Below are 27,736 nucleotides of genomic sequence, written 5' to 3'. Positions count from 1 at the left end.
ACCCAAAATTTTACAATCGATAATTTTTTGCCTCCCACCTCCCTTTGCGAACCCAACTTCAACTTCAAAACCCTCTCTACCATCGTTGTCAACCCAGCTTCACTACGTGGGAAGGCCAACGAATAGCCATGAACGGCGGTGCGAGCGACGGTCCAGGAGTGATTGTGCGGCAGCGGCGAGCTTCAATTCGGCGGTAGGCGGCGACGACGAGCGAATATATTAGGCGGCGGCCATAACATCGAAGGTTCCATTCTTCTTCTCTTCTCTTCCCTAGTATTAGCTCGTTTTCATCTCCTACTAGTTTGGTAATTTCTCATTTTCTTATGGTTTGAGTTTATGTTATTTTATCTATAACTTTAGTTAATTTTTTTTCTCTTTCTCTGTTGTGCCCTGTTGCACGAATGAAATAAAAAAAATTGGAGTGGGTTTAGATGGGATGAGAAGGGAAGGGGATAATATTGTTTGTTGGAGGGATTTTAAGATCCGGAAAATGGAAAATGAAGAGGAAAAAAACTAATGAACGTGAAATTGAACAGGGAAGAAGGAAAATAATCTTGTTTGTCCCTTGCCATTTCACTTTATCACCACTTGACAAACTAATCATCTGCCGCCTATGCCTTCACCCACTCTCTATCTCATCTTGTAGATTTGAGATCGGTAGTCCTAGTCATCATTTGAATTGGTTAAGTGTTGTTGCTGCTGCTTGGTGAATTGAATTGAGATGTGTGGATTTAGAAGACATGAAAGCAGTTGATTTTGTCTTGTCTTGGGCATAGAATGGTTTTGCCTTGTCTTGGGCATAGAATTTAACCAAAGTCGACAAAAGGGTGAAGCCGAATGGAATGTCAATTGGCATATTTTAAAATTCTAATTCCACACGCCATTCACCCTCTTTTAGTGTCTACTTTCTTGTCTTCTCAATTCTATTGTGCACTTTGCTACTCCCATCAATAATAATACTACTTTCAGATCTATATTCACTCACCCTTCAAACTGACCCAAATCAGCGTGCAGATGAGCTTCCATCTGATCATTGAAAAAAATAAACAAATAAGATCAAAGACCCGAATCAGATCTTTTTTTTTTCTTTTTCTTTTTTACAGCATTTTCTACAAACCTTTGAAAGTTAAAATAATAATAATAAAAACAATAATAACAAACACTTTTTCTTCTGTGGGTAAGTGTAGAGTACAGGCAGGTGGGGTCCATCTATATTTCTGTTATAACCTTCCATGTTTACTAGCTACCACTTTACACACCCCACCTTATCAACCATTTGTTTCTTAATCATTCTTGTTTTACTTCTTAAGAACATGACAAAGTACGCAAGCTTAACCATTGTTTTTTCTTTTTGTAGATTAAACTTTCATAAATTTAGTCATGGATAAGTCGTGGATGACAAAAAATTAAATGTCAACCGAGTATAGTTTAGGGGTTGAGATGTTTATTGAAAATGGATTAAGACATTCAAAAAGATCAAATGTCATTTGTTGTCCATGTTTAAAGTGTGTGAATGCAAAGTCTCAAAATGTGAATGTAGTAAGAGATCACTTTATTTGTTTATGGTATCGATTAAAGCTATAAGACGTGGATTTTGCATGGTGAATCACTACCGATTAAGAGAAACATTGAAAGTATGTCTGATAGTGTACAAGAAGAAGTTGAGGATGACGACTTTGATGACACAATACGGATGTTTGAGGCTGCATATGATTACTTTGATGAAAATCCACAAAATTTCGAGGAGCTACTGGGTGATGCGAAGAAACCATTATATTCAAATTGTAAGAACTTTACCAAAATATCTGCATTGTTGAAGTTGTATAATTTGAAGAAACCATTAGGTGAGTTTGTTTCACCATCCCTATATTTTAATGTTGCCAAAAGGAAGTCAAATTTGGGATTGCAACCTCAAGACCAAGCTGAATTGAAGACTGAGAGCTCACAACCAAAAAAATCCACAACTAAAGTCAGTAATGTCTCAAAGAAAAAGGAGAAAGGGAAGGAAGTTGTCAATGCACATACTAAAATTTTTATCCCAAACGAACAACCAACAATGGTAACTAATTTGTTTTAGTTTTGTCACTTACTGTTTTTTGGCACGACACTTATCTTTTTTGTGCTTAATATTTAACATTTTGCTTTTAAATTTTCTAAGGGAAAATTGTCTCATATGGCTATTGGATCGGTGGAGAACATTGTTGTAGTTGGCACAGTATTTGATAATGACATTCAGAGTCCAACAATTCATGGAGTGCCATTAGGTGTGGACAATGTCAGAGTGATGGTAGACATTGTCATGGGCGAAGATGCTACGATACCAATTCTTATGAAGGGTGAGACAGAGACATTAAATCAAACCATTGGTAGGTTTGTGGCATGGCTTCGTCGACTAGTAATTTTAAATGAGGAGAAAAATGTATGTCTTGTTCTAACTTGAGTGAAGTTTTAACTTTTCGTTTGTTAAATGTTATTTGTAATTTTGTTTGTCAAAGGTTGCTTCTCCTCGAACATCCAAGCCAAGAACACACTCATCTGAACATATTGAAGTCCACATGACTATTAAACTCCTAAATCAATATGACGTGCGTTCAATGAACAACAAGGATGTAATTGAATTCAATATCGATGATTACATATTTGGAATGGAGAAGATCATTGGTTTAATACGTGATGACATCATGCAATACTGCGAAATGATTCAAATAGGCTATATGTGTATGCTCACGTGCATCGCGTAAGTATATTAAATCTATTTCATATCTTAACGTCGCTAACTATGAAGTTTAATGTTTTACAATTATATGTTTAGGTATCTTTGGAGTGAATGTGAGGAGGAGACACATAAGAAGTTCTTGGTGGTTGACCCTGACAACATTGTACCATAAATTATGTCTTAAGAAACTTGTTCTAGACATCTAGCCAATAGGTTAGACATGAGTAACTTGGAACAAGTAGTACTCATCCCACATAACCGCTGGTAAGCTATCAATTTAACTTGATTTTACTTATTTACAGTTTCTTTAGTCCATCCATGAATGTAATATTATCATGTTGGTTATTAATAGTTTTCACTTAAAGTTATTTGTTATACATCTTCGAGACAATTGTGTTTATGTATTAGACTCTCTAGGAAGTAAGATTGAAGAAAATTATAAGGGAATCATAAACACGTAAGTGTCTTGAACTCTTATAGTTATAATTTTTATAATTATGTCATTCTAATGTTTCAAGTTATTTAGATCATTGAAAATGTGGCAAGCCAAACACTCTATTCAACATTGTCACAGTACTACAATTTGGAAACTTGTGATGGTAAATTTGCATTTGATTACATTTTAAATATGCTCAAATTTGCATTGAAATCTTTTGTTAACTCATAATTATGTTATTTTCAAATTTTCTATATGTAGTGTCCTCATCAACTAGGTTCTGTCGAGTGTGGGTACTATTTGCAAAATTATATACGAGAAATAGTACGGAACCCTAATACTCTCATAACTGAACTTGTACATATTATCATATACCTTTATGTGTTTATATATGCTTTATCCTTATATTAATCAGTATTATCTTTCTTTTTTTGTAACTTAATACAAAAAATGCCTACAAACAAGAAGAAATCGACGAAGTTCGAATAAAATGGACATCATTTGTTGGACGATTTGTGTAGTACCTATGGATTCATTACTTTTGTTTATTTGATGTAAGTATTTTGTTCGGGTTACTTTCTGTAGTAGTACTTAGTAGATTTGAAATACTTGGTCTTGTTTATAATATATAGAACTTTGGATTGTTATGCTGAATGTAGTTTTGTTGGAAGGACGGGCGGTCCCATTTGTTTCTGTGTGGAAGGGTGTTAATATATAGAAGTGTTTGGTTGTTGCTGAATGTAGTATATTATTGCTTTCCAAGTTAATTTTGAGTTATTCTAAAGTAGAGAGGTCATGTTGAAATTTGTACTTGTTTGATCAACTCTTAAATTATTGTGTTTTGAGTTTAAGGTTAGTTTTTCAGTTAAGTTTTAGAATAGATCATGATGTTGAAATTAGTTTTAGTTGCATATTATATTTTCAGTTTCAATAATATTGAGATATTATTTTGTGTCAATAAGTTGGAAGGAGATATATTGGTTGGTCAGTTTTGAGTTCTATTTTAAACTGGGGAGGCCATGTTGAAATTTATACTTTTTTTTTTATTGTTTGTGTTTTGAATCTAAAAGTTAGTTTTTGAGTTAAGTTTTTCGAATAGATCATGATGTTGAAATAGTTATGTTTTAGTTGCATATTAGTTTTTGAGTTGCAATAATATTGAGATATTGTTTGCGTGATTAGGTTGGAAGGAGATATATGGTTGGGGTTAATATTGAGTTATATATTCTAAAATGGAGAGGTCATGATGAAATTTGTACTTTTTATTATTTGTGTGTTTTGAGTCTAAGGTGAAATATTATCATAAGTCTGAAGGAAATATATAGTTGGTTAGTCACGTCTCGACAACCAACTATTTTTTTAATTAAATTATTCACGAAATAATGACGGTCAATGTCTGTCATGAAATATAGTCATTCCATGATGCACGAGACGTAGATACAATGACGCTCAAACAATGACGTACAAACAATGACGCTCAAATGATGACGTACAAATAATGACGCACAAACGATGACGTACAAACAATGTCGCACATATAATGACGGGCAAAAACTGCCATGTAAAATTAAACGAAACAAGGACACTCATAAAGATGTCGGTCACCGCCTGTCATTGTTATCCTTCCATGATGGTCATGTCCGTCATGGAAAAAAAGATTTACATGACGGGCAATGCCCGACATTAAAACTGTCCGTCATTGAAAGGAAACAAGGACACTCATATAGATGTCGGTCACTGACTGACATGGTTACTCGTTAATGACGGGCAATGCCCGTCATGAAAAGCCGAATTTGTTGTAGTGTCAAGGACTGCTAAATCATTTCCAAACTCTAAAGTTTTAATGAATAGTGAACGTTGAAATGAGTGGTTCTTGTAAAATGGGAAGTGGTCACAAATAATGGTTTTGGATTTGGGATTTGGTCTTATAATGGTAAAACCTAGCCCGAATTACTTCAAGTTAGCCAACAAAGAGTCAAGGATACGATAAGGACGATATGCATTTTACTTTAGGAACCAACGACTACTCTTTTCACTTGACTTATGTCTAAGCAAGTCCAAAGTCCTAAGACATTCCCTAATATGTCTATTATGAGAGATATCATAGTTTTAGGATGGAAATAGTCGAAACCTCGGGTTAAGATCCTATGTCAGCCGCCGCCGGAGAAGAACCTGAATTGCCATGGGCGACACCGTCGCTGGAGGGCTGGGTCGCAGGAGGGAGCTGTTGCCGGTGCTGCTTCGCCGGAGAAGAAATTCGAAGAGGGGGGGGGGGCGGCTGGACAAGTGAGGAAGAAGAATATGAAGTGGTTTAGGGTTTTTTTTTATTCTTTCCTTTTGTTTTGAAACCAAAAGCCCAATTCCCAAATCTTAAATGAGGCCCAACTAAAACTACAATGGTCAAAAACAAAAGCCCAATAATTATGCTTTAGAAATATAAAACCTATGAATAATAATTCAAAGAAAAGTAGAAATTAAGAGTCCCAAAAAAAAACCATGAATTTAAGATTTAACTAAAAATCTCCTACACAGGTCGAGAACTTAAATTATCTTAATGCAATGAAAATAAACTTAATTCTAATTTAGCCGAAAATTAGAATTTCGAAGTTAAAAGATCCAAGAATTAAAGTTATCAACTTAGGGAAAGATCCAAGGCACTATTTATCTCTGAAAATAAACGAGTCAGAGAACGCGGGGCGTTACAGGACATTTCCTGATTAGTTCTTTAAATCTTTCCCACGCCTCGTGAACAGGTTCACGATCATACTGTCTAAAGAAGATGATCTCCTCTCTGATATCAGCGTGGCGAGTAGGTGGGAAGAATTTTGTTAAGAACTTCTCCACTAATGACCCCCATGTGGTGATGGATCCCGGTGGAAATGCATTGAGCCATGCTCTAGCTTGGTCCTTCAAAGAAAATGGAAAAAGTGTTAGTCTAAGAGCATCGTCTGTTATACCAGGTAATCGAAATGCATTTGAAATTTGAATGAATGATTTCAGATGATCATGTGGATCCTCATGTTCCTGCCCTCCAAAATGTCCAATTGTTTGCAACATTTGGAACATCATTGGTTTAAGCTCAAAGTTTGCGTTGGCTGGAATAGGGTTGACTATCCCTGAGTCAAAGTTCTGAAAAGCCGTGGCGGCATATTCTCGCATTGCCACGTCTCTTTGTCCGCCATCTGGATATGGTTGAATTCATTATTTCTTGCGTGATCCCTCATATTACCGTTAACAGCATGTGGATCAACCGGATCACGAGGTGGAATATCTGCCATTGATGTGCTCGTACTCTCTACCTCACTTTCAGGACTAATTTCACCTTCTCCCTCTTTTTCCTTTTGTAGTTGTTTTCGAAGTCTTTGCTCCTTTCGAGTTTTTCGAAGGGTCCGCTCAATCTCAGGGTCAAGGGGTAGAAGAAAAGATCTTGTGCTCATGCACTTTAACTTACCCTTGTGAGATAAATGACCAAAAACGGTGGATGGAAATTACACCCAACAACAATTCACAAAAATAAAAACTAAAAGAACTTGAAAATAATTTTAAAACTGAAGTCATCGACAACGGCGCCAAAAACTTTTCTGAGGTTATGCTGAACGCACGCACTAAGCGTGGTAACAATTCTATAGATGCAAGCGCACACCTGTCAGAGTAATATAAAATGGATGGAGTATCCAAGTATCGATCCTGAAGGACTTCTAAATAATTTCCAAACTCTAAAGTTTTAATGAATAGTGAACGTTGAAATGAGTGATTCTTGTAAAATGGGAAGTGGTCACAAAAAATGGTTTTGGATTTGGGATTTGGTCTTATAATGGTAAAACCTAGCCCGAATTACTTCATATTAGCCAACAAAGAGTCAAGGATACGCTAAGGACGATATGCATTTTACTTTAGGAACCAACGACTACGCTTTTCACTTGACATCTGTCTAAGCAAGTTCAAAGTCCTAAGACATTCCCTAATATGTCTATTATGAGAGATATCTTAGTTTTAGGATGGAAATAGTCGCAACCTCGGGTTAAGGTCCTATGTCTAGGCTACTTAACCGGAACCCTTATGTCTAAGGCGCTCCTCTCCTCGGTTAACCACTCAACAATGCAAATAAGCAACATTTTCAGTATTAACTTGTTCAGACTTACAGTGGCCTTCTCTAAATCCAAACTTTTTGGGAAAACATGTTGAGCAATGAGTGGAAAGCAAAAACACTACTTCTTAGCAATAACCCTTTTTAGAAATAAAAGGCTAACTATTCATAACCGGGCTAGAGACGGGAATTTAGAAAGACATATTGAAGAAAATACAGCAAGTAAAATGGTTGAAATTGAAATGCATGTGTGAAAAACAAAAGTTAACTAACGGAGAGTTTTGCTCGGGATTGAGAGCTTCGCCCTTCTCTTTCAATCAAGGGGGAGTGTCACGTGCTCTTTCCTCCAAAAACACAATTCTCTTAACTAAAAATAAAGTAAAGGCAAAGTAAAGATAAGCTAAGTGTTGGATTTTTATAAATTTGAATAGGTAGAAAATAACTAAGTAACAACGGAAACGAAACAAAGCTCAATAAAGGAATGTAAAGTGCTCGGGATTTAAAAACTAAAAGCAACTAATGAAAGCAACCCAAAAGTACTTAGAAAGCAACAAAGAAACACTAAGAATGATCAAGAGAAGGAAGCAAGGCTTGATGAATTTGGTGGAGAAGCTGCTGGAATTTATAGTTGTGCAAAATTGGTTAGGTAGGTCCTAAAACGCTGGTGGATCACCCATTTCCAACTCCTTTGACTAACCAAATCATGCTCAAACAGATAGTGGAACACTTCTTCTACACGTATGCATCGGTTGGAACCACCAAAATGCATTGGAAGACGCGTTTCATTAAGGGCAAAGTTGGAAGAAAACCAGGATTTCTGCAGCCTACCAGGCGTCTGGCACCTCCAATGAAGGTTTTTCCGTCTTTTTGCTTATTTTGATTAATTTGCACTCCCAAATAGTCCTGAAATGTCATAAATACAATATAAGCCAACCACAAACTATCATATATGAATTTTGCAGAAATTGGAACTCAAACGACCGAGAAAAAGTCCGAAACAAAGTTAAAACATAGTAAAAACAGCATCTAAAACCTTCTTTTTACGCATGTAAACAAGCGTAATCAACTATGACTTGACAATATTCTTCGTATGTGTGTGTTGTTGAGCATGAACAGAAGGAGATTCTAGAGGCATGCCACAAATCACCATATGGTGGGCATTTTGTTGGACGTAAGACTGCAGCAAAGGTCCTCCAAAGTGGTTTCTTTTTGTCGTCTCTATTTCGAGATGCTCATATATTCACTCAAGGATGTGACCACTGTCAAAGATCAGGTAACTTGACAAGAAAGCATGAGATGCCCTTAAACCCAATACTGGAAGTTGAACTTTTCGATGTTTGGGGCATTGACTTCATGGGTCCGTTTCCACTTTCATACAGTAAGAATTACATTCTCTTGGCTGTTGATTATGTCTCGAAATGGGTTGAGGCTTTAGCCACCTCTACTAATGATGCCAAGGTAGTTTCTCTCTTCTTGCAAAAGTTTATTTTCACTAGATATGGTACACCTAGATGCTTGATTAGTGATGAAGGTACGCACTTTTTGATTAGGGCAGTAAGTAATTTGCTTAAAAAGTATAACATTCACCATAAGATTGCTAATGCATATCACCCACAAACTAATGGACTAGCGGAGGTATCAAATAGGGCAATAAAGTCTATTTTAGAGAAGTCTGTGAATGTAAATAGGAAGGACTAGGCTATTAAACTTGATGATGCTTTGTGGGTGTATAGAACTGCTTATAAAACTCCATTAGGCATGTCCCCATATTGCATTGTTTTTGGTAAAGCATGCCATGTTCCGTTAGAATTAGAACATAGAGCATATTAGGCTACGCGGAAACTAAATTTTGATTATGTGACTACAGGTGAAGCGAGATTGCTCCAGTTACATAAGTTGGATGAATTTCATCAGTTTTCTTATGAGAATGCCAAGATGTACAAAGAACAAACTAAGAAGTGGCATGATAAAAATATACTGGACAAGAATTGAGAATCTGGAAACTTAGTTTTGCTTTTTAACTCTAGATTAAAATTTTTTCCAGGTAAGCTTAAGTCTAGATGGTCGGGCCCATTCGTAGTTGAACATGTTTATCCACATGGAGCGGTGAATTTAAAGGGTCACAAATGTAATATCATTAAGGTAAATGGGTATCGGGTCAAGAAATATTATGGCGAGTACGTAAAACCTCTCTAATACTGAAAGACCCATGAGAAAACAGTGGAAACAGTCCCTCGGACAGTTTGGGGGGCATTTTTCTGTAAAATATTTTTTGTCTTCTTTTTGCGAAATTTTTACATTTTCTTTAAGGCTTTTTTGTGTAGATTCTAAATCTAATTTTTGTTTTTGCAGTTGAATTTTGCAGGATCAAGATCCAACCCTCGTCAAAATTGCGCCAAACGCAATTTAAGAGACAAAATCAATTTTTTTTTAGTTATGGTTAGGGCTTTCATGGGTTTTATGTGGACTATGTTTAAATGGGCTTTAGGTTGTTTTTAAATCAAAAGGAGGCCAATTTTAAACCCAATTTTGTTTTTAATATGTTTTAAACATAAAACAAAAAGCCCTAGGATTTGAAAACACCCCATTCGTGATTTTTACCAAATTTTTCTCACTTTTTTTCAAATCTTCTCAAGAAATCTCAAAGAATCTCAAAGTCTCTCTCATCTCTCTCTTTTTCAGCACATTTAGGGTTTATTGGAGGGATTTTCGTTGTCGATCGTGAAGCAAACTCAAGAACCATGGAAGGTTCATCTTCCTCCAAGCTGCACGACAAAGAGAAGGAAAAGAATAGAGTGTTGTTGCCTCCACGAACTAAACCGGGTATGATTCCTCTTGAACCTTCTAGGATTTCTGATGAAAAATTAGTTTTTGATCCTATGGAACAAAGAAGTAAATATAAGGAAGCTATAAGAATGAACCCTAGGATAAATTTATCCATAGGTAATACAAATTTTGAAAAAATCAATATGCATGGAATCTCATTATGCCAGGGTTAATAAAGAAGGTTCAAGTGAGAAGAAATTAGGAGGTGTTAGTAAAGTCTATCTTCGAAAAAATCAATCTTTAGAGGAAAAAGGTGTTGTTTTAGATGAAGAAATAGCTAGATTTCAAGAGAGAGCGGAGATGTTCAGTAAAAATAACGAAATTAGGGATAAAGAGAATGAGAGGGTTTATGCGAAAATTGAAGAACTAAACATAAAATGGCAAGAATTCATGGAAAACTCAATGAAAGTGAGTGAGGAGATTCAACTTGAGTTAAATAGCATGAGTATACGTCGTAGGATGAATCTTTCTCAAGATAACCCCGTTTACGAGTCTTTAGGACTATCTATCCCTCCTCCTCTTTCCACTACTGTTGATGTGCATGTTGAAGGTCAAGAACAGGTTAGTGGGGACTCAGAACACGACACGGAGCCCTTGGAGCATTCAGATTCAGCCACAGTCAAAACTCAATGCCAAATTACGCCTGGCGCAATCATGGATGACACTCCACCAGCCACTCTACAAGGTATTTTGTCTCCATCTTTTCCAGATTCTATCTTGACTAAAAAGCTCCTAGTTTTTATGATTTAGAACAGGAAAGGACAACACGGAAAATTGCCAAAATTTTGGTGGCGTTGAATGAAGCAAGGGGAGAAGACCCATTGGAGGATGATGGAAACAGTGTGGCGGCACAAGGACAATTGAATGTTGATGGAGAGGATGAAGATCTTGGAGAATTACCCCTAGAAGTACATGGAGATGAGTTTGAAGAGGAAGAAGAAAATGATGATATCTCTCAATATGAAGTGAAAGTACGAACTCCGGTGCATGAATCTCAGCAAGATGATGAAGAGCCCCCTGTACAAGAGCACGAAGGAATATCCGGTCTTGTGGATGTCCCTAGTGAGGCCATGAAGGAATCATCATCTTCTTCTTCACAAGGTAAGACCCCTTCTTCGTCGAGTTTGAATGTTTATGACCCAAACTTTGTTGCTACTACAGAGACTTCAGATGAGGAGGTGAGCTTGGCCGAAGTGGTGAAGAAAACACAAAAGAAGAAAAAAGTGGCAGAAATTGCGCTTGACGCAATTTCTAGTCCTAGGACCCGAGCCGCTGTAACACGTTTGGCTGCCCAAAAAGAAGCCAAGGCTGGTCCATCTAGAAAATCCAAAAGGTCTAGAGTGCAGAGAGGGGCAGAAGAGCCATTTGAGTAGGCCAACGAAGAGGAGCCCGATTCTACCGAACAAACACCATCAAGAGTAAAAAGGGTGAGAATAGAGCGTGAGGAGGCCCACCTTCACAACATGTGATATCCTCGTTGAGAGAGGTTTTGATGAGGCCCAAGAGCCGGTGCCTAAATATGTTAGGAGGAGGCTTGTGGAGAATGGTTGGGAGTCGTTGTTTGCCCCAACTACGCGTGTATCCGAGGCCTTGGTGAAAGAGTTTTACACTGCCATCAACCCAAACCGCGGGGATGTAGTGAGAGTACGTGGTAAAGTGGTTAAATTCTCGCCTTCCATTATAAATACTCACTATGGTTTGTTGCATGTTTTTAATGCCATAGGTAATGAAATTTTGGTGCATCCATCGGACGACCAAGTGGAAGAGGCGCGTAGGCTTATTTATAAACCACACAAGATATGGACCGTCTCAACCACGGGGAAGCTTTCCTTAAAGCCCCTTGACATTAATGAGCAAGCGACAGTTTGGATGTTTGTTGTGAAGAACCAGTTGATACCCACTTCTCACGATTCCTCTATTAAGCGCAATAGGGCGATGATGGTGTACGTTCTTATGAAGGGCATTGAATTCAGCTTTGGGGAGCTCATAAGGAACGAGATACGGAGTTGCTCCGAGAAAATTGTAGGTCCTCTTGTTTTTCCTGGACTAATAACTGAGTTATGCTTGCAGGCGGGAGTGGAGGTCGATGATGCCAATGTTGTGATGCCTAAGAAGCCGTTCACATCCCTAAGAAGAGTTCATGGGTATTCCATTGTTCTAGAGGAAGATTCTCCCATTACCGCCGCGGATCCCGAGACCCAAGGGGTGGTAATTAGGGAGCAGTATGATGAGCTTAGGCACAAGTACGAGCTTCTTTTGGTTACTCAACATGCCACATGTGCTTTCCTTAAGAAGATATACGGTGATGAAGCACCTCCATTCCCCAATGAGCTTGCGGCCGACTTACCATCGTTTTCCCGTTTTCCTACCGATTCCACCGACGATGAATCTTCTGATGATGAATAAGGGAGTATCTCCCTCTCTTTGTTTTAATATTTGGATCATGATTTTGTATGTTAGGTTGTTTAGTTTAGGTTGTTTAAATTAGTTTGCATATTAGGTTTTGTAGGTTGTTGTTTTGTTCATTTAGTTTGCATGATAGGTTTTTTTAGCTTAGTTTTAGTTTTAGGTTAGTGTTGGGATGTTGTGCTGTTAGGACTCCATATAAGTTGTGTTTTTGCATATGTTTAAAGTTGAAGCTTGCGCGCTTCCTTGTTCTAGCTACTAACTTGTCCTTGACTTCTTCAATGGATCTTTTCTAACCTCTCAACATGTTCATCTTTTTAACGAAATGCTTTCCTTTTGTTGGGTGTGTTGCCCTAAACTCGTAGTTTGTATTTTGTAAAAACAAATTTCTATTTAATAAAGTTTTATTCAATAAATTTGTTGTTGAATCATAGCTTTGCGTTGTCCAAAATCCAATAAACTAAACATCCAAGGTTATTTTTGATGTAATCGAGACAGTATATATACTGGGTATATAGTTAATATACGGGGTATATATTTGATATACCCCTGATATATGAATGAATACTGTCCCGTGAATAACCTAAAAGGTCTATGGTATATGGATAAGGCTGGGTACCTTATCCTGGCAACACTATGGATACTGCCCGCTCTGTAAAGGTTACAGACGACTCGATGGTTACCTTATCCTGACATGCGAGTGGGGATATCCTATACAATGAGTTTGTATAAGACTGGACCACGAAATAGGCAATCTTTAGATGTAACACCGTTAACTAATAGGTTGTTATTTCTTAGGATGACCAGGCAACTCGTTCTCAATCCTGAGTGAGTTATGGACTCCTGCCCGTGAGGGCTCGTCCTTTGATCTGTATGGGTGAGAGTGGCCCGAGTCGCCGACTCAACATTCCTACCATTTTGGGGACGAGACCGAGTGAGGAGCTGGGAACATAACTTCACAAGATGGAATTCACTCCTCCCCGACTTTAGGGGAGTAGATGTGTGTTCCCTTAAATGCTGACTCCGGGACTTGAACAAGGGGCCCCACCCTCTCATTGGCCGAGAAGGACTTCCGGTTATTGGTTGGACCATAACCGGGTTGTTCATTAGAGGAGCAGTGGTGTTTAAGGAGTAAGATGTAACTCAGGGGTAAAACGGTAATTTGACCCAACTTGAGTTACGAACACTCGTGAAGGATTGACTCGTCATTAATGGTCGTATATCCATGGACACGAAAACATTCTGTAATGAGAAGAGTGCAACTGCGGGTCTTTAGTGGAATGACCCGTAGTTAACGAATCTAGATTAACTCGGTCAATGAGTTTGACCGATTAATCTTGCATCGTTGGAGCTTCGGATCTGTAGGTCCATTAGATCCCCTTGCTAGCTCATAATGGGTAAAACAAGGATCAAATTTTTGGAAGAAGTTGAATTGTTCAAATAACTTAAGGGATTATATGTATATTGATACATTATAATATATATAGTTAATTGTAAATTAAAACTATATATTATGAGAGATATTATTTGAATGAGATTCAAATAAAATTAATATGAATGAGATTCTTATTAAAATTGTAGGTTAAAAATAATGTGCATAAGATGTACATTAAAACTATAGGTTATACGAGAGAAATGTTTTAGAATATGATTCTAATTTTATAATAAATAATTAAGTGTTAATTATTTATGTATATATATATTTATTAATTATTAATTGGATTAATAATTAATTATATTAATTAATTTTATATATATATTAATTATTATATATATATTTTTTAATTATTATTATTATATATATATATATATATATATATTAATATTAATATTAACTCCCATGCAAAATTGCATGGGAGTGGGAGGTGTTGTGACGTGGGGAGTTACCCCACGTCACCCTTCTTCTTCTTCTCCAAGTGTTGGAGAAGTAGAAGAACAAGTTTGACAGAACTAAAAAAAAGGTCTCCGAACAATCTCTCAAAAAATTCTCTCAATTTCTCCCTTTCTTCTATCAAGGTGCTACCACAAGCACGATCCCGAGACCCAAGAGGATAGCGAGGAAGATCCGGTGGTGGTGTTCGAGGGGAATTCACTGAAGCAACGTTCTTCAAAGGTTTGGAATTTCCCTTGTATTTTCTTCTTTAAAACTCGATTTTGTATCCAGAAAATCAACAATGAAAATCCGTTTCCTCTCCGGGAATCACATCCCTTCACCTTTGTTCTTTGTTTTTGTATCATGTCGATGAGGATTCTTAAGGGCATGAATAGGTTAGATTTCCTAGTTTTATGATCAAGTCATGAGTCATTTTCCATTCTTTTTGTTTTGGTTATAAAACTTTGTTCTGCTTCTTTTTTGTTTTGAAACCTTAACTTTTTCATTGCTTTGGAAGTCCTTGTCCTTTTTATGCCAAAATTTTGCATCTCTCAAAATTTCTTTCTCTAGTGAGAACACTGCTTCCCTTAAGTTTGGGGGAGACGGTGTGTGTCTTTTTGTTTTAAGAAAAGAAAATGCATTTTATGTTTTGAAAAAAGAGTCAAGAAAGAAAATGCAAGGAATAAAAGAGTCATATGCAAGAAAATTTTTTCGAAAGAAAAAGTATGAAAAAGAGTCCAAAAGAAGAAAAGCATGTCAAAAAAGTGTCGTGAGTGAAAATAAGAGTGGGGGAAAGAAAAATAAAAGTGAGAGTAAGAAAATAGTGGTAAGAAACATGAGAGGAAAGAAAACGCACTTACTTTTTCACGAGTCCCACTATAAACATTCATTTTCTTTAAATGGGTAGCATTAGCATCTTGGAAGGTGGTAGCCTACATATTAAGGTGACTTCGTGAAAACCACTGTCGACATCATTTTATGTCGGATTGTTACCTAACAAGTTTCTATGAGTGGCTGTAGTTTGAAACTGATGTTATTGTGTTGAAAACCTCAGGGGCTAGTAGCCGGTCCACGTGATGTTAAAATTTTTGAATCAAAATGGAAGTGTGCATATTCCATGGTTTTGTAAAAGTGTTTTGTGTTTTAGAAAAGAAGAGGATTTAGAATCGTTTTTATTTTCAAAACAAAGGATGGTTTATCGTTTGTTAGCCTGAGATTAAAGTTAGGACGTTTAGCTTGTGGAGCCTTTCCTGAGACTTATATGGTTTATTAACTTAGAACATTTGGATTGTTGATCATTCATATTTCTAGCATGTTGATTGTTTTAGATTTGTTGTCGTTGTTTTTGCTTGAGGACAAGCATATAGCTAAGTTTGGGGGTGTGTTAGGGTTGAGTTTTTACTGTAAAAACATGTGTCGGTAGCCCTGTTTGATCACGTTTTTGACCCATTTCACATTATTATTTGTCAAAAAGGACCACATATTCTTAAAGTAGAACATACATAGATTATTTCTGCATAAAAGTCAAACTATGGTACTTTAGAAAAAATATGAGATAAATGCGGTCAAAGTTGGAAGAAAATAACAAAATTCTGTTTTTGCAGAACTGCACCCGACGCATTTTTGGAGGGCACTTTGTCAAAACTCACATTTTGACTAATGAAGGGCAAGGAGGACATTTCCCACATGTTCAAAACCGTGAGTCCAAGTCCAAGTAAGGTGGTTAGGTGAATCTCAACCCTTTTCCACCTAAAATGGAAAGGAGTTTCAACCAACCTATGGTGCTATAAAAGGAAGCCATCCATCCCTCAGCAAATCATCCCTTCCAAGCTTCATTTCATCTTCTTTAAGATGCTATCTAGTTGTACAACACGTTTTTAGGGTTTATGTTTATGTTCTAGTTGTTCATTTCTTTGTTTTTCATGCTTTTACCTTTCGTATTGCCTTTAATTCAAGTTCTTACTTTCATTCTTTATTAATTCTATTATTTTAAAGTTCTTTAGCGAGTTTCAACTCCCCTCACGCTAGAGAGAGAAAAGGGTCAAGCTAGAACTCCATGTACGACTTATTTATTCATTTAAATTCAATGAAAAATACTTTCTTTATGTTTCCGTGCATTTACTTTCATTTAAGTATGTTCTAAATTAGTTATCAATCTCCTTGTGGAATCCCTTAGTCAAATGATTTTATTTTCAACACGCTCGGGATTTTGGCCAGATTGTACCTGACACTTTTTTGGGTTGGTTTCTAAAAACTTCTCTTTACGTCTTTTTTCCATTTGGCCAATGGGAACTTGATTTATACACCAAAGCCCAACCTTGGGAAAGGTGAGTTAGGTAAAATAATAGGAAACCAATATGGGATGTGACGTAGGAATAAGCGCATAAAATATGGTCATAGGAATAGGCCCTCTGACCCATAATGCAAATGAGTTCGTAGATATTCTCTAGGATTGTAATCACACATAGGAATATGATTGTAGGTTACCCTAGTCTCTGCAGCAACCAAAAGCGTTAGTGAAAGAGTAGAACTCAAATCCCAAGAAAAGTCAGGAATTGCGCCTGGTGCATTTTCCCAACATATTGTGCTTTCCATGTTTTGCATCAAAACCAAGGTAGGAGACAAGGAGCTTGAGTTTCATTAAATTGCTTGTTAGTTAAAACCCCAAACAACAAGATTTCACCACTATTTTCTTCCTCAATCACAATTGCATATTCAAACCATTTCATTGCATTACTTGATTTTGAAAAGCAACAAGTCCCTGAAGATTCGACCTAAGATTACTTCCAAGTATTACTTGTGACCGTGTGCACTTGCATGAGTCTCTAATCATTTTAAAGGTAGAGAAAGTCCCAACAACAACCAAGTTCATCAAGCACCGCCCGGCAGATGGGTCAGGAGTTGATGGGGCCCCGTGTAGAGCTCAACGAAGTTCGATCTGAGTTGGGTGGAGTTGCTCAGTTAAGGGCAAAGATTGCCAATTTGACTGCAGCTCTACGCCGCAACCAAATTCCAGAGACAATAGCAGGAGACACGAATGCACCAGGGCCATCAGTCAGGGTCCGGGAAGTTGATGTGCAGGAACATACTGATGAGTCTCCGATTCTAAGGGACCCAACGAGCAGAAAAGCCCCAGCGGTGTCAGGGGAATAAGATGCACTCCCACGCGTGTCGGTCCATGAGTGACTAAACTTAGAGGCAAGGCAAACCGCAACGATGGATCCAAGGGAAGGACTGCGGGTGCATATTACAGCGGAGGCCCCAGGTCTTTGCCAGACGACAAGTGAGTGTAGTGCACCTCAGCAAGCTGGTCAGCAGACTCCGACTACACCGAATTGGGGATCTACCCCCACAATAGGTAGGGTCAATTCGAACACAATTCAGTGGCCACCAGCTGCGGCGACCGCCACAACTTCGACATATCAGGCAACGGTCGATTGACCGGAGGTAAATGATTCCATGAAAGAAGTAATCAGTAAGCTTCAGAACGATTTTGAAGCTTTGAAGCAAAGCTGTAAGACTAATGATGGCAGTTTGGTAGAGCAGGGTGAACGAGAGGATCCTCATTTTAGGCAACCATAATGACATATCCACTCCATCAAAGATGAAGAAACCCGACATGAAACCGTACGATGGATCAACTGACCCGAGTGATCACATCGACCTATATGAAGGCTTGATGGAGTTAAATGCTACAGGAGACGAAATGAAATGCAGGGCGTTCTTCATCACTTTGAAGAGCCAAGCTAGGTCCTCGTACAGACAATTAAAGCTTAAAACGGTCGGGTCCTGGAAACAGTTTAGGAAGATCTTTATAAGCCAATTTTCGGTGCAGCATGATAGAAAAACGCCCGATACACATCTCCTCACCAATTATCAGTTGGAGGACGAGTCGCTGCGTGACTTCGTCCAGAGATTTATGGCAGAGAAAATCAAAGTCACAGACTGCTTGGATGATGCAGCCAGGATGACTTTCACTTCGACAATAAATAATCTCGACCTGGTACATTCTTTCGCCATTCAACCCGCTCGGACTTATGCCTAAGCAATCCAGCGAGCACGCCAGTATATGCTTGTTGAAGATGTACTCCGAGAAAAACATCTCCAGCATCAAACAATAATATCTAGGCATGCAAAGGCTCGAGGGCAGAGTTCGCAGCCGAAGAGAGGTCACGCAAGTCGTGATTATGAGACAAAGAAGCCTGTCCACGATAATTGATCTCGATAAGAACGAACAGTACGAGTTCATGATCGTCGTTTAAGGGAGTTCGACCATTACACCCCGCTCAACGTTCCTTTATCAGAGATCCTGGCCAACATCGAGAATAGCGATTTGCATATGATGTTGGAGAAGCTGGGTAAAATGAAGTCGAGTCCGGATAAGTGGAGTAAGAGCAAATACTACAGGTTTCATAGAGACTATGGACATGATACTTTGCAGTGCTTTGACTTGAGAGACCAGGTAGAAAACCTGATTGGGCGAGGTCATCTGAAAAAGTATGTTGGGAAGAAAGATTCCTGTTCTTCTCAGGGAAAGAGAAAATTCTACCGAACAGATCTTGATGATCAAGACAAATTTCCCTCACCCAGAAAAAGAGAAGCGGCTGGGAAAAGGCCCATGGTGATAAACACCATTTTTGGTGGTCCAAGTGGAGGACAATCAGGCAATAAAAGGAACGCCCTCATTCGAGAAATTAGCCACGAAGTCAATATGTAACGCCCCGAGTCCCTCAGGTTAGTTAGTCTCGAATCAGGAGATTTTTCATTTAATTTTAAATTGATTGTTAATTAAATTTATCTATATTATCGGGCTCTAACCTCCAATTTAAATTAATATTTACTGGACTCCGTGTGGTGGGTCTTGTTTAAGAGGGGATGGATTTCTTATCTTTTGAGCTTGGACTTGTTGGGTCACCATTGGGTTAATTTGGTTTTAAAACGAAGGAAAAAAAAAAAGGATTTCATCTTCTTCTCCTCCTTATTCCTTTTGCCCTAGTCGTCACACCCACCCCCTTTCGAACCTTCTTCTCCGGCGAAGGAGCACCAGCACGGCAACCTGATTACGCTTGTTTACATGCGTAAAAAGAAGGTTTTAGATGCTGTTTTTACAATGTTTCAACTTTGTTTCGGATTTTTCTCGGTCGTTTGAGTTCCAATTCATGCAAAATTCATATATTATGGTTTGTGGTTGGCTTATATTGTATTTATGACATTTTAGGACCATTTGGGAGTGCAAATTAATCAAAAGAAGCAAAAAGTCGAAAAAAGCATCATGGGAGGCGCCAGGCGCCTGGGAAGCCTGCAGAAAAACTGGTTTTCTTCCAACTTTGCCCTTAATGAAACGCATCTTCCAATGCGTTTTGGTGGTTCCAACCGATGCATACGTGTAGAAGAAGTGTTCCACTATCAGTTTGAGCACGATTTGGTCAGTCAAAAGAGTTGGAAATGGGTGATTCACCATCGTTTTAGGACCTACCTAACCAATTCTGCACAGCTATAAATTCCAGCAACTTCTCCACCAAATTCATCAAGCCTTGCTTCCTTCTCTTGATCATTTTTAGTGTTTCTTTGTTGCTTTCTAAGTACTTTTGAGTTGCTTTCATTAGTTGCTTTTCGTTTTTAAATCCCGAGCACTTTACATTCCTTTATTGAGCTTGTTTTGTTTCCATTTGTACTTAGTCATTTTCTACTTATTCAAATATATAAAAATCTAGCATTTTGCTTATCTTCCCTTTGCCTTTACTTTATTTTTAGTTAAGAGAGTTGTGTTTTTGGAGGAAAGAGCACGTGACACTCCCCCTTGCTTGAAAGAGAAGGGCGAAGCTCTCAATCCCGATAAAAACTCTCCGTTAGTTAACTTTTGTTTTTCACACATGCATTCCACATTCAACCATTTTACTTGCTGTATTTTCTTCAATATGTCTTTCTAAATTCCCGTCTCTAGCCGGGTTATGGATAGTTAGCCTTTTATGTCTAAAAAGGGTTGCTAAGAAGTAGTGTTTTTGCTTTCCATTCATTGCTCAACATGTTTTCCCAAAAAGTTAGGATTTAGAGAAGGCCACTGTAAGTCTTAACAAGTCAATACTGAAAAGGTTGCTTATTTGCATTGTTGAGTGGTTAAACCGAGGAGAAGAGCGCCTTAGACATAAGAGTTCCGCTTAAGTAGCCTAGACATAGGACCTTAACCCGAGGTTGCGACTATTTCCATCCTAAAACTAAGATATATCTCATAATAGACATATTAGGGAATGTCTTAGGACTTTGAACTTGCTTAGACATAAGTCAAGTGAGAAGCGTAGTCGTTGGTTTCTAAAGCAAAATGCATATTGTCCTTAGCATGTCCTTGATTCTTTGTTGGCTAACTTGAAGTAATTCGGGCTAGGTTTTATCATTATAAGTCCAAATCCCAAATCCAAAACCATTATTTGTGACCACTTCCCATTTTACAAGAATCACTCATTTCAACATTCACTATTCTTTAAAACTTTAGAGTTTGGAAATTATTTAGAAGTCCTTGAGGATCGATACTTGGATACTCCATCCATTTTATATTACTCTGACAGGTGTGCGCTTGCATCTATATAATTGTTACCACGCTTAGTGCGTGCGTTCAGCATAAACGCCCAGTCACTTCCCCCCCCCCAACGACGGCGGCGATTTGATCACGGTGGTAGCAGCCCTGATCCAACGAGATTTCACGGTTGTGGCATTCCCCGGCGGTGGCTCGACCACAAATCGACGTGAAGCGACTTCCGACGGCGACCCGGCGTATAGCTCCTCTAACAGCGTCCGGTCTTCAGATCCGGCGACATCCGGCAGGTCGCGCGACTCGTCCTTCGGTGTTTCTACGTGCAAGGTCGCGACGGTCCTCCTCAAACGGCAGGTCCGACGAGAGTCGCGCGGGTTCTGCAGCAAATCTGACGATACCCAGCAGCGGCGCGTTTTCCCGATGTCCCGGCGATCTGCAGCAGCGGCGGCGCGTTCCCCGGCGGTCTGCAACAAACCAGAACCGCTCCTCCTCGCGGCGGCACACGGCGACGGGTTAGATCCGTGGCGGCGCACGGCGAACAGGTTTTTACAGTGGCGAACCGGCGGGATCTGTGCGTTACAGCAGTGTTTAGGACGTTTAGCGGTGACCCACATCCGTTCGAAGCTCGATTTAGGCTACCCACACCTTGGCGAGCTAGATTTAGGTTACCCACATCTATACGAAGTCGGTTTTGGTGGTAATGCGTCATTCGAACCCTTTTAGAGTTGATTCGAAGGCTAAATAGCATACGTAACGTGCTGTATTTTCTGTTTTGGTGTGCTTAGGTGTGAGGTCGACGCAAAACTTAAGGGCGCGGTGATGAGTAAGTAGACAACGGGCGTGTGCGTGCGTTAATGTATGCTAAATGGTCTCTAACGTGATGATTTTGTAGCGTTTTATGCAAATTTTGTTACGTCATTGTGCTAAATAATTCTTGTTGTGTTAGTTGATGGGCTTGGAGTTGTGTTGGATGTTTGTCGATGAAAATGGTGGGATTTCTGCTTTGCTAAACTGTTGAGTATTGCTGCGGTAATGTTGGTTGCCTGGATATGCATGAATTGTTCGGCGTGTTTTGTGAGTCATTATAATTAGTAATGCTTGTTAAATAATGATGTTTGATATTAAGCATGATTGGGTTATTATCTCATTATTAGAAAGTTGTCTATGTTGTGGAAACATTCTGAATTGTATTTGTGAGTTGAAAGATGAAGGGGTAGTGGCTTAAGAAAGTATACAGTAAGACTCTGGTGAGAGTTGGATTCTTGGCGTGAATGAATGTGTGAGTGTCAGGGCCTCGGGTATAAATGGTCGGGGCTGATACGTCACTAATGGAGTATCGAGGCCTCGGGTATAAATGGTCGAGGGTCGATAGGAGGAGTCCTTTGGAAGGAAGACTATTGGGGCCTTGAGTATAAATGGTCAAGGGCCAATAGATGGTGAAGTCATCGGGGCCTCGGGTATAAATGGTTGAGGGCCAATGCAGCAGTGTCGGGGCTCTGGGTATAAATGGTCAGGGGTCGACTCTACTCGAAGGAGATAACTGTGGAAGGTTAAAATAGCTGTGATAAGCGTAGAGGTACTTGTGATGTTAGGGAGACTAGAGGTTGGTTGTTAACGTGTTTACTGGTTGTGGTTGTCACTAAATTTTATGGAATGTGGTTATGTTTGAATGCATAATGTGTTGAAAGGCATGACTACGATTGTTTCATAATATAGTTGAGCATGATGTGTGTGTGTGTTGGTGAGGGCTACTTACGGATTATATTTTATATACTCACCCCCCTCTACAATGATTGTTTCAGGTGAAGGACTCGGGGGCGACCGTGGTGATGGGACGGAGGAGACATGACGAGCGAGGACCATAGGCTACTTAGTCACTCCTGTTTAGTTTAAGTCATTGGTTAAGGCCTTATATTATGGCCAATAAACTATTTGTTCGTATTTGAATGATTGGGAGGTTCCCACTTGTTATTGATTTTATTTCAGGATAGGTGTCTATCTTAGTTCTCTACTATTCATTGAGTTTGCCTAGTTTGAACAATAAAATTGCCCCGTGAGGCTGTCCACGGATGTTGTTGATTGATATTCTATGAATTTGATTTATTGTTAAATTGATGAGAAGTGGAACTTGATGTTATATAATGGTTGCATAGGAAGATGGCATGACGTGTTTGGGGTTAAGTTTAATCAGTTGGGTAGTTAACGTGACTTAGAAGTGTGGGGGAAATTCTGGGTCGTTACACAATACATCATATGTTCGGTCAACGGTGGCAATATCTTTTTCTGTAGATGATTTGGAGGGAGTTCATTTACCACATAATGACGCTTTGGTGATCTCACCCATAATTGATAACGTACAGGTCCGGCGGGTACACATTGATAGAGGTGCATCCACCAACATACTCTCACTTTCAACATATCTTGCTTTAGGATGGGAGAAATCACAACTAAAATGATGTCCAACACCCCTAGTCAGCTTCTCAGGAGAAATGGTCACAACGGAGGATTGCACTGACCTTCCGGTCACTATTGAAGAAAATGACAACAAGGTTTAAAAGGTTACAGAGTTCGTCGTGGTCGATGGTGCGTCAGCATATAACGCAATATTGGGACGACTATATATACACGAGCTGCAGGTTGTCCCCTCCACATACCATCAGGTGATGAATTATCCAACCCCCTGTGGCGTAGGAATCATCAGAGGCGAACAGAAGGCCTAACGAGAATGTTATGCAACGGCACTGAAAGGTACTTGAACTTGTGTCGTCGTAATTGGAATTACATCATCTGAAGTGACACTAGGCGAAAAGCTCAACAATGAACTTGGATGGGGAACTTCGAAGTAAGAGCTCGAGCAAATTAAGCTAGAGTCTGATGAGAGGGTTGTCAGCATCAGACCGGGGCTAAAAGCTCCATTACGAACAGAGTTAGTTGATTTTCTGCAAAAAAATGTCGATTGTTCGCATGGTCCCATGAGGACATGTCAGGAATAGATTCCAGCGTGATAACTCATAGGTTGAATGTAGACCTAAATTATAAACCTATTAAACAGAAACGTTGACTTGTCAATGCAACTCGTAGCGTTGTAATATCTGAGGAGGTAAAGAAGTTTATGTTGTAATGGTAAAAAAGCAAACGGGAAGTGGAGAATGTGTGTCAACTTCACAAATTTAAATAAAGCTTGTCTAAAAGACAGCTTTCCACTCCCCCAGATTGACCAGCTCGTCGATGCGACAACCGGTCACGAGTTATTGACCTTCATGGATGCATATTCGGGATACAACCAAATAAGAATGCATGTGTGCCCAACCAAGAACATACTACCTTCGTAACAGATCAGGGCCTTTATTGTTATAAAGTAATGTCTTTTGGTTTAAAAAATGCAGGGGCAACTTATCAACGGTTAGTTAACATGATGTTCAACAAGTAGATAGGTTGAAATATGGAGGTCTACGTAGACGACATGTTGGTTAAAAGCCTTACAGCCGAACAACATGTGACCGACCTGACAGAAGCTTTTGACGTATTGAACCATTATCAAATGAAGTTAAACCCAACAGAGTGTGTGTTTAGGGTTTCTTCAAGGAAATTCCTAGGATTTATGGTCAATCGTAGAGAAATAGAAGCAAACCCAGATAAAATTAAGGCTATACTAGAGATGGAGTCTCCTAAGAACTTGAAATAGTTACAATGCCTGAATGGCCGAATAGCCGCATTGAATCAGTTCGTCTCTCGGTCAACCGACAAGTGTCTCCCATTCTTCAAAATTCTATGAACGAGAGGGAAGTTTGAATGGACAGATGAATGCGAGCAAGCCTTTCTCAAGTTAAAAGAATACTTGAGTTCGACACCTTTGTTGTCGAAGCCAAAGCATGGGGATTGTTTATATCTTTATTTGGCAGTTTCAAATTCTGTGGTTACTTCGGTCTTAATAAGACATAATGGAGGAGTAAAAAGTCCACTGTATTACACAAGTAAATTATTGAGGAACATGGAAGCAAGATATCCCAATATTGAAAAGCTAGCTTTGGCTCTAGTCAATTCGGCCCGACGATTACGACCTTATTTCCAGGCACATAAGGTAGTTGTTCTAACAAATTTTCCCTTACGACAGGTTTTTCAAAAGCCAGAGACATTGGGAAGATTGATGAAGTAGGCCCTAGAGCTAAGTGAATATGATATAAGTTTTGAACCTCGGTTGTCCATGAAAGGATAAGCAGTCGCCGACTTTGTGGCCGAAATGACACCAAGTCATCCGGTAACGATTCAAAACAACAATGGACACTCTATGTTGATGGCTCCTCAAGTGACAAAGGGTGTGGAGCTAGGATACATCTTCAGTCGCCAGAAGGGACTCGTTTCGTGTATGCATTACAATTCAAATTCAAAGCATCAAATAATGAAGCCGAATACGAGACATTATTAGCTGGTCTTCGTTTGGCTCAGACCATGGGAGTAGATTTTTTATTGATTTTAAGTGATTCTCAGCTTATAGTCAACCAAGTAATGGAAGAGTTCCAAGCAAAAGATGGAAGGATGGCCAAATACTTAGGAAAAGCGAAAGAAACTTTGGCTAAGTTCAGAGAAGAAAATTTGGCTAAGTTCAGAGACTTTGTAATTCGACAAGTTCCTAAGTCTGAGAATTCCAACACAGACGCCCTGGCAAAATTAGCGGCGGTGTACGAGACTGATCTAGCCCACACAGTACCGGTTGATGCTCTGAGCATGCCATCTGTTGAACAAGAAGAACACTGTTCAGTTGAGGTCCGACCTTGTTGCTGGATGGATCTAATCAAGGATTTTATTAAAGGAGTTTGACCAGACAATTAAAAAGAAATAAAGAGACTAAGGCGTCAAGCAGCTCACTATTTACTTCAAGGAGATGTACTATACAAAGGTGGATATTCGTTGCCCTTATTGAAGTGCCTAGCACCGGATTGAAGCAGACTATGTAATTAGAGAGATACATGAAGGAATCTGCGGAGATCATGCCAGGGCTCGAACTTTGATGTCAAAGATTATAAGACAAGGGTACTATTGGCCAAGTATCAGCAGAGATGCAAAGACTTTCGTACGAAAGTGTGATAAATGTCAGAGATATGCTTATTTGATTAAACAACCACCTGAGAGTCTAACTCCAATCTCCAGCCCGTGGCCGATCGAACAATGGGGAATCAATCTGATAGGACCCCTCCCTACAGGGAAAAGCCAAGTAAAATTCGTAATAGTAACAGTTGACTATTTTACCAAGTGGGCTGAAGCAGAACCTTTGGCTACTATTACAGAGGCAAAAGTAAGAAACTTTGTTTGGCGGAGCCTAATCTGTAGGTTTAGGAGTCCACTAGTGATAATTTCAGACAATGGAAAGCAGTTCGACAATGTAAAGTTTAATTTATTTTGTACGCGACTCGAGATTAAACACATCACATCTTCTCCCGCCCATCCGCAAGCCAATGGATAGGTCGAAGCGGTTAATAAGATTATTAAACATGGATGAAAAGTGAGACTGGAACAATTTAAAGGAGATTGGCCTGAGGAACTCCCTAGGGTTTTGTGGTCGTATCGAACAATACCAAGGGGGTAGACAAATCAAACACCTTATTCGTTAGCCTTTGGCTCGAAAGCAATGATCCCAGTAGAGATTGGATCACGGTTAGAACGAACTAGTCGGCCTTTCAATGAGGCTGAGAACGCAGAAGCATTGAATTTGAATCTAGACCTACTTGAGGAGAAATACTGTAACGCCCCGAGTCCCTCAGGTCAGTTAGTCTCGAATCGGGAGCTTTTTTTTCATTTAAATTTCAAAGTGAATGTTAATTTAATTTATCGATAATTATCGGGCTCTAACAATCCAATTAAATGATTATTAACCGAGCTTGGTATGTTGGGTCTTGGGTTGAGGGAATGGACTCCTCCTTCTTTGGGTTTGGGCTTGGTTGATTGGGCTTAATAGGAAAATTGTTTTAAATCAAAACAAAAGGGGGAAACCCTAACACTTTTCTTTTTCCTCTTTCCCTCCCTTTGTTTCTTAGCCGACAGCGCCCCCCCCCCCCAAGTTTCTCCTCCTTCTTCTTGTTCAGCCGGCAGCCCCTCTTTTTGTTCTCCGGCGAAGCAGCACGGCAGCGGCGAGTTTCTTCCCCGACAGCAGCGGCGAACGGTGGACCCACGAACTTGGCAATTCTCCGGCGATTCCCTTGCATCACCCTTTTTCTCCAGATCCGGCGACCCAATCTATTTTTCTCCTCACGGCGACGCGAATCCCAGCCTTACCTCGACGGCGGCGTGTTTGGTTTGGCGGTAACCCTCCCGTCCCTCAACGACTCCGACGGCAGCGGCCTGTAGCAGTGTGCGGCGGCGCGAAGAGCAGCAAACCCGGCGGTGACTCAAGAAGTTGCGGCAAATTCCAGCGGCGCCGGCGTCGTACAGTGGCGGCGCGTGACCTTTCCTGCGTGCAGCAAACTTCGACAGCCCCGAACAGTCCGAACTCGTGAAGCCCAACGAGTTTGGTGACGTTTTTCGGCCTTCCGGTGACGTTCGACGTTGACCCCTTCTTATTCGAACCCAAATCGGCATTACCCATTGTTTTTCGGCATCAGACCAGCAAGCGCGAATCATTTCGAACTTGGATTTGGAAGTCCGAACCCCTTCGACGTCAACCCACTCCTAACCCAAGTTGTTTTAGTGTGGGTTAGTAGGTAACGACTCTACCTAAACTCGGTTTCGTTTATAAATAAATGTTTCTAATTGGTTACTAACCTCGAGATCATGCTCTTTTGTAGTAGGAAGTGCTCAACGAGCTTAGGAGCTTTAAGACAAGTGTTTGTAAGTAGCACGGGGGCGGGTGTGTGCGTTGATGTTTGTTA

General features: G+C 39.5%; 1 protein-coding gene and 1 pseudogene across 1 annotated transcript; both read left to right on the top strand.

The window, feature by feature from the left end:
- The first annotated feature begins 5,850 nt into the window (after positions 1-5,850).
- Positions 5,851-5,951, top strand: LOC148211808 (small nucleolar RNA R71; annotated as a pseudogene).
- An 18,913-nt stretch (positions 5,952-24,864) lies between these two features.
- Positions 24,865-25,691, top strand: LOC148211807 (uncharacterized). Its single transcript, XM_088122924.1, has 2 exons — positions 24,865-25,025; positions 25,085-25,691. Exons 1-2 carry the CDS (start codon positions 24,865-24,867, stop codon positions 25,689-25,691), a joined length of 768 nt encoding a protein of 255 aa, XP_087979050.1.
- The last annotated feature ends 2,045 nt before the right edge of the window (positions 25,692-27,736 follow it).

The sequence above is a fragment of the Momordica charantia genome, assembly GCF_013281855.1.
Source record: "Momordica charantia cultivar OHB3-1 chromosome 4 unlocalized genomic scaffold, Mcharantia_2.0 BLBB01000004.1, whole genome shotgun sequence".
Classification (NCBI taxonomy): domain Eukaryota; kingdom Viridiplantae; phylum Streptophyta; class Magnoliopsida; order Cucurbitales; family Cucurbitaceae; genus Momordica; species Momordica charantia.
The sequence above is the reverse complement of the archived record's forward strand: the minus strand, read 5'-3'. Positions and strand labels throughout refer to the sequence as shown.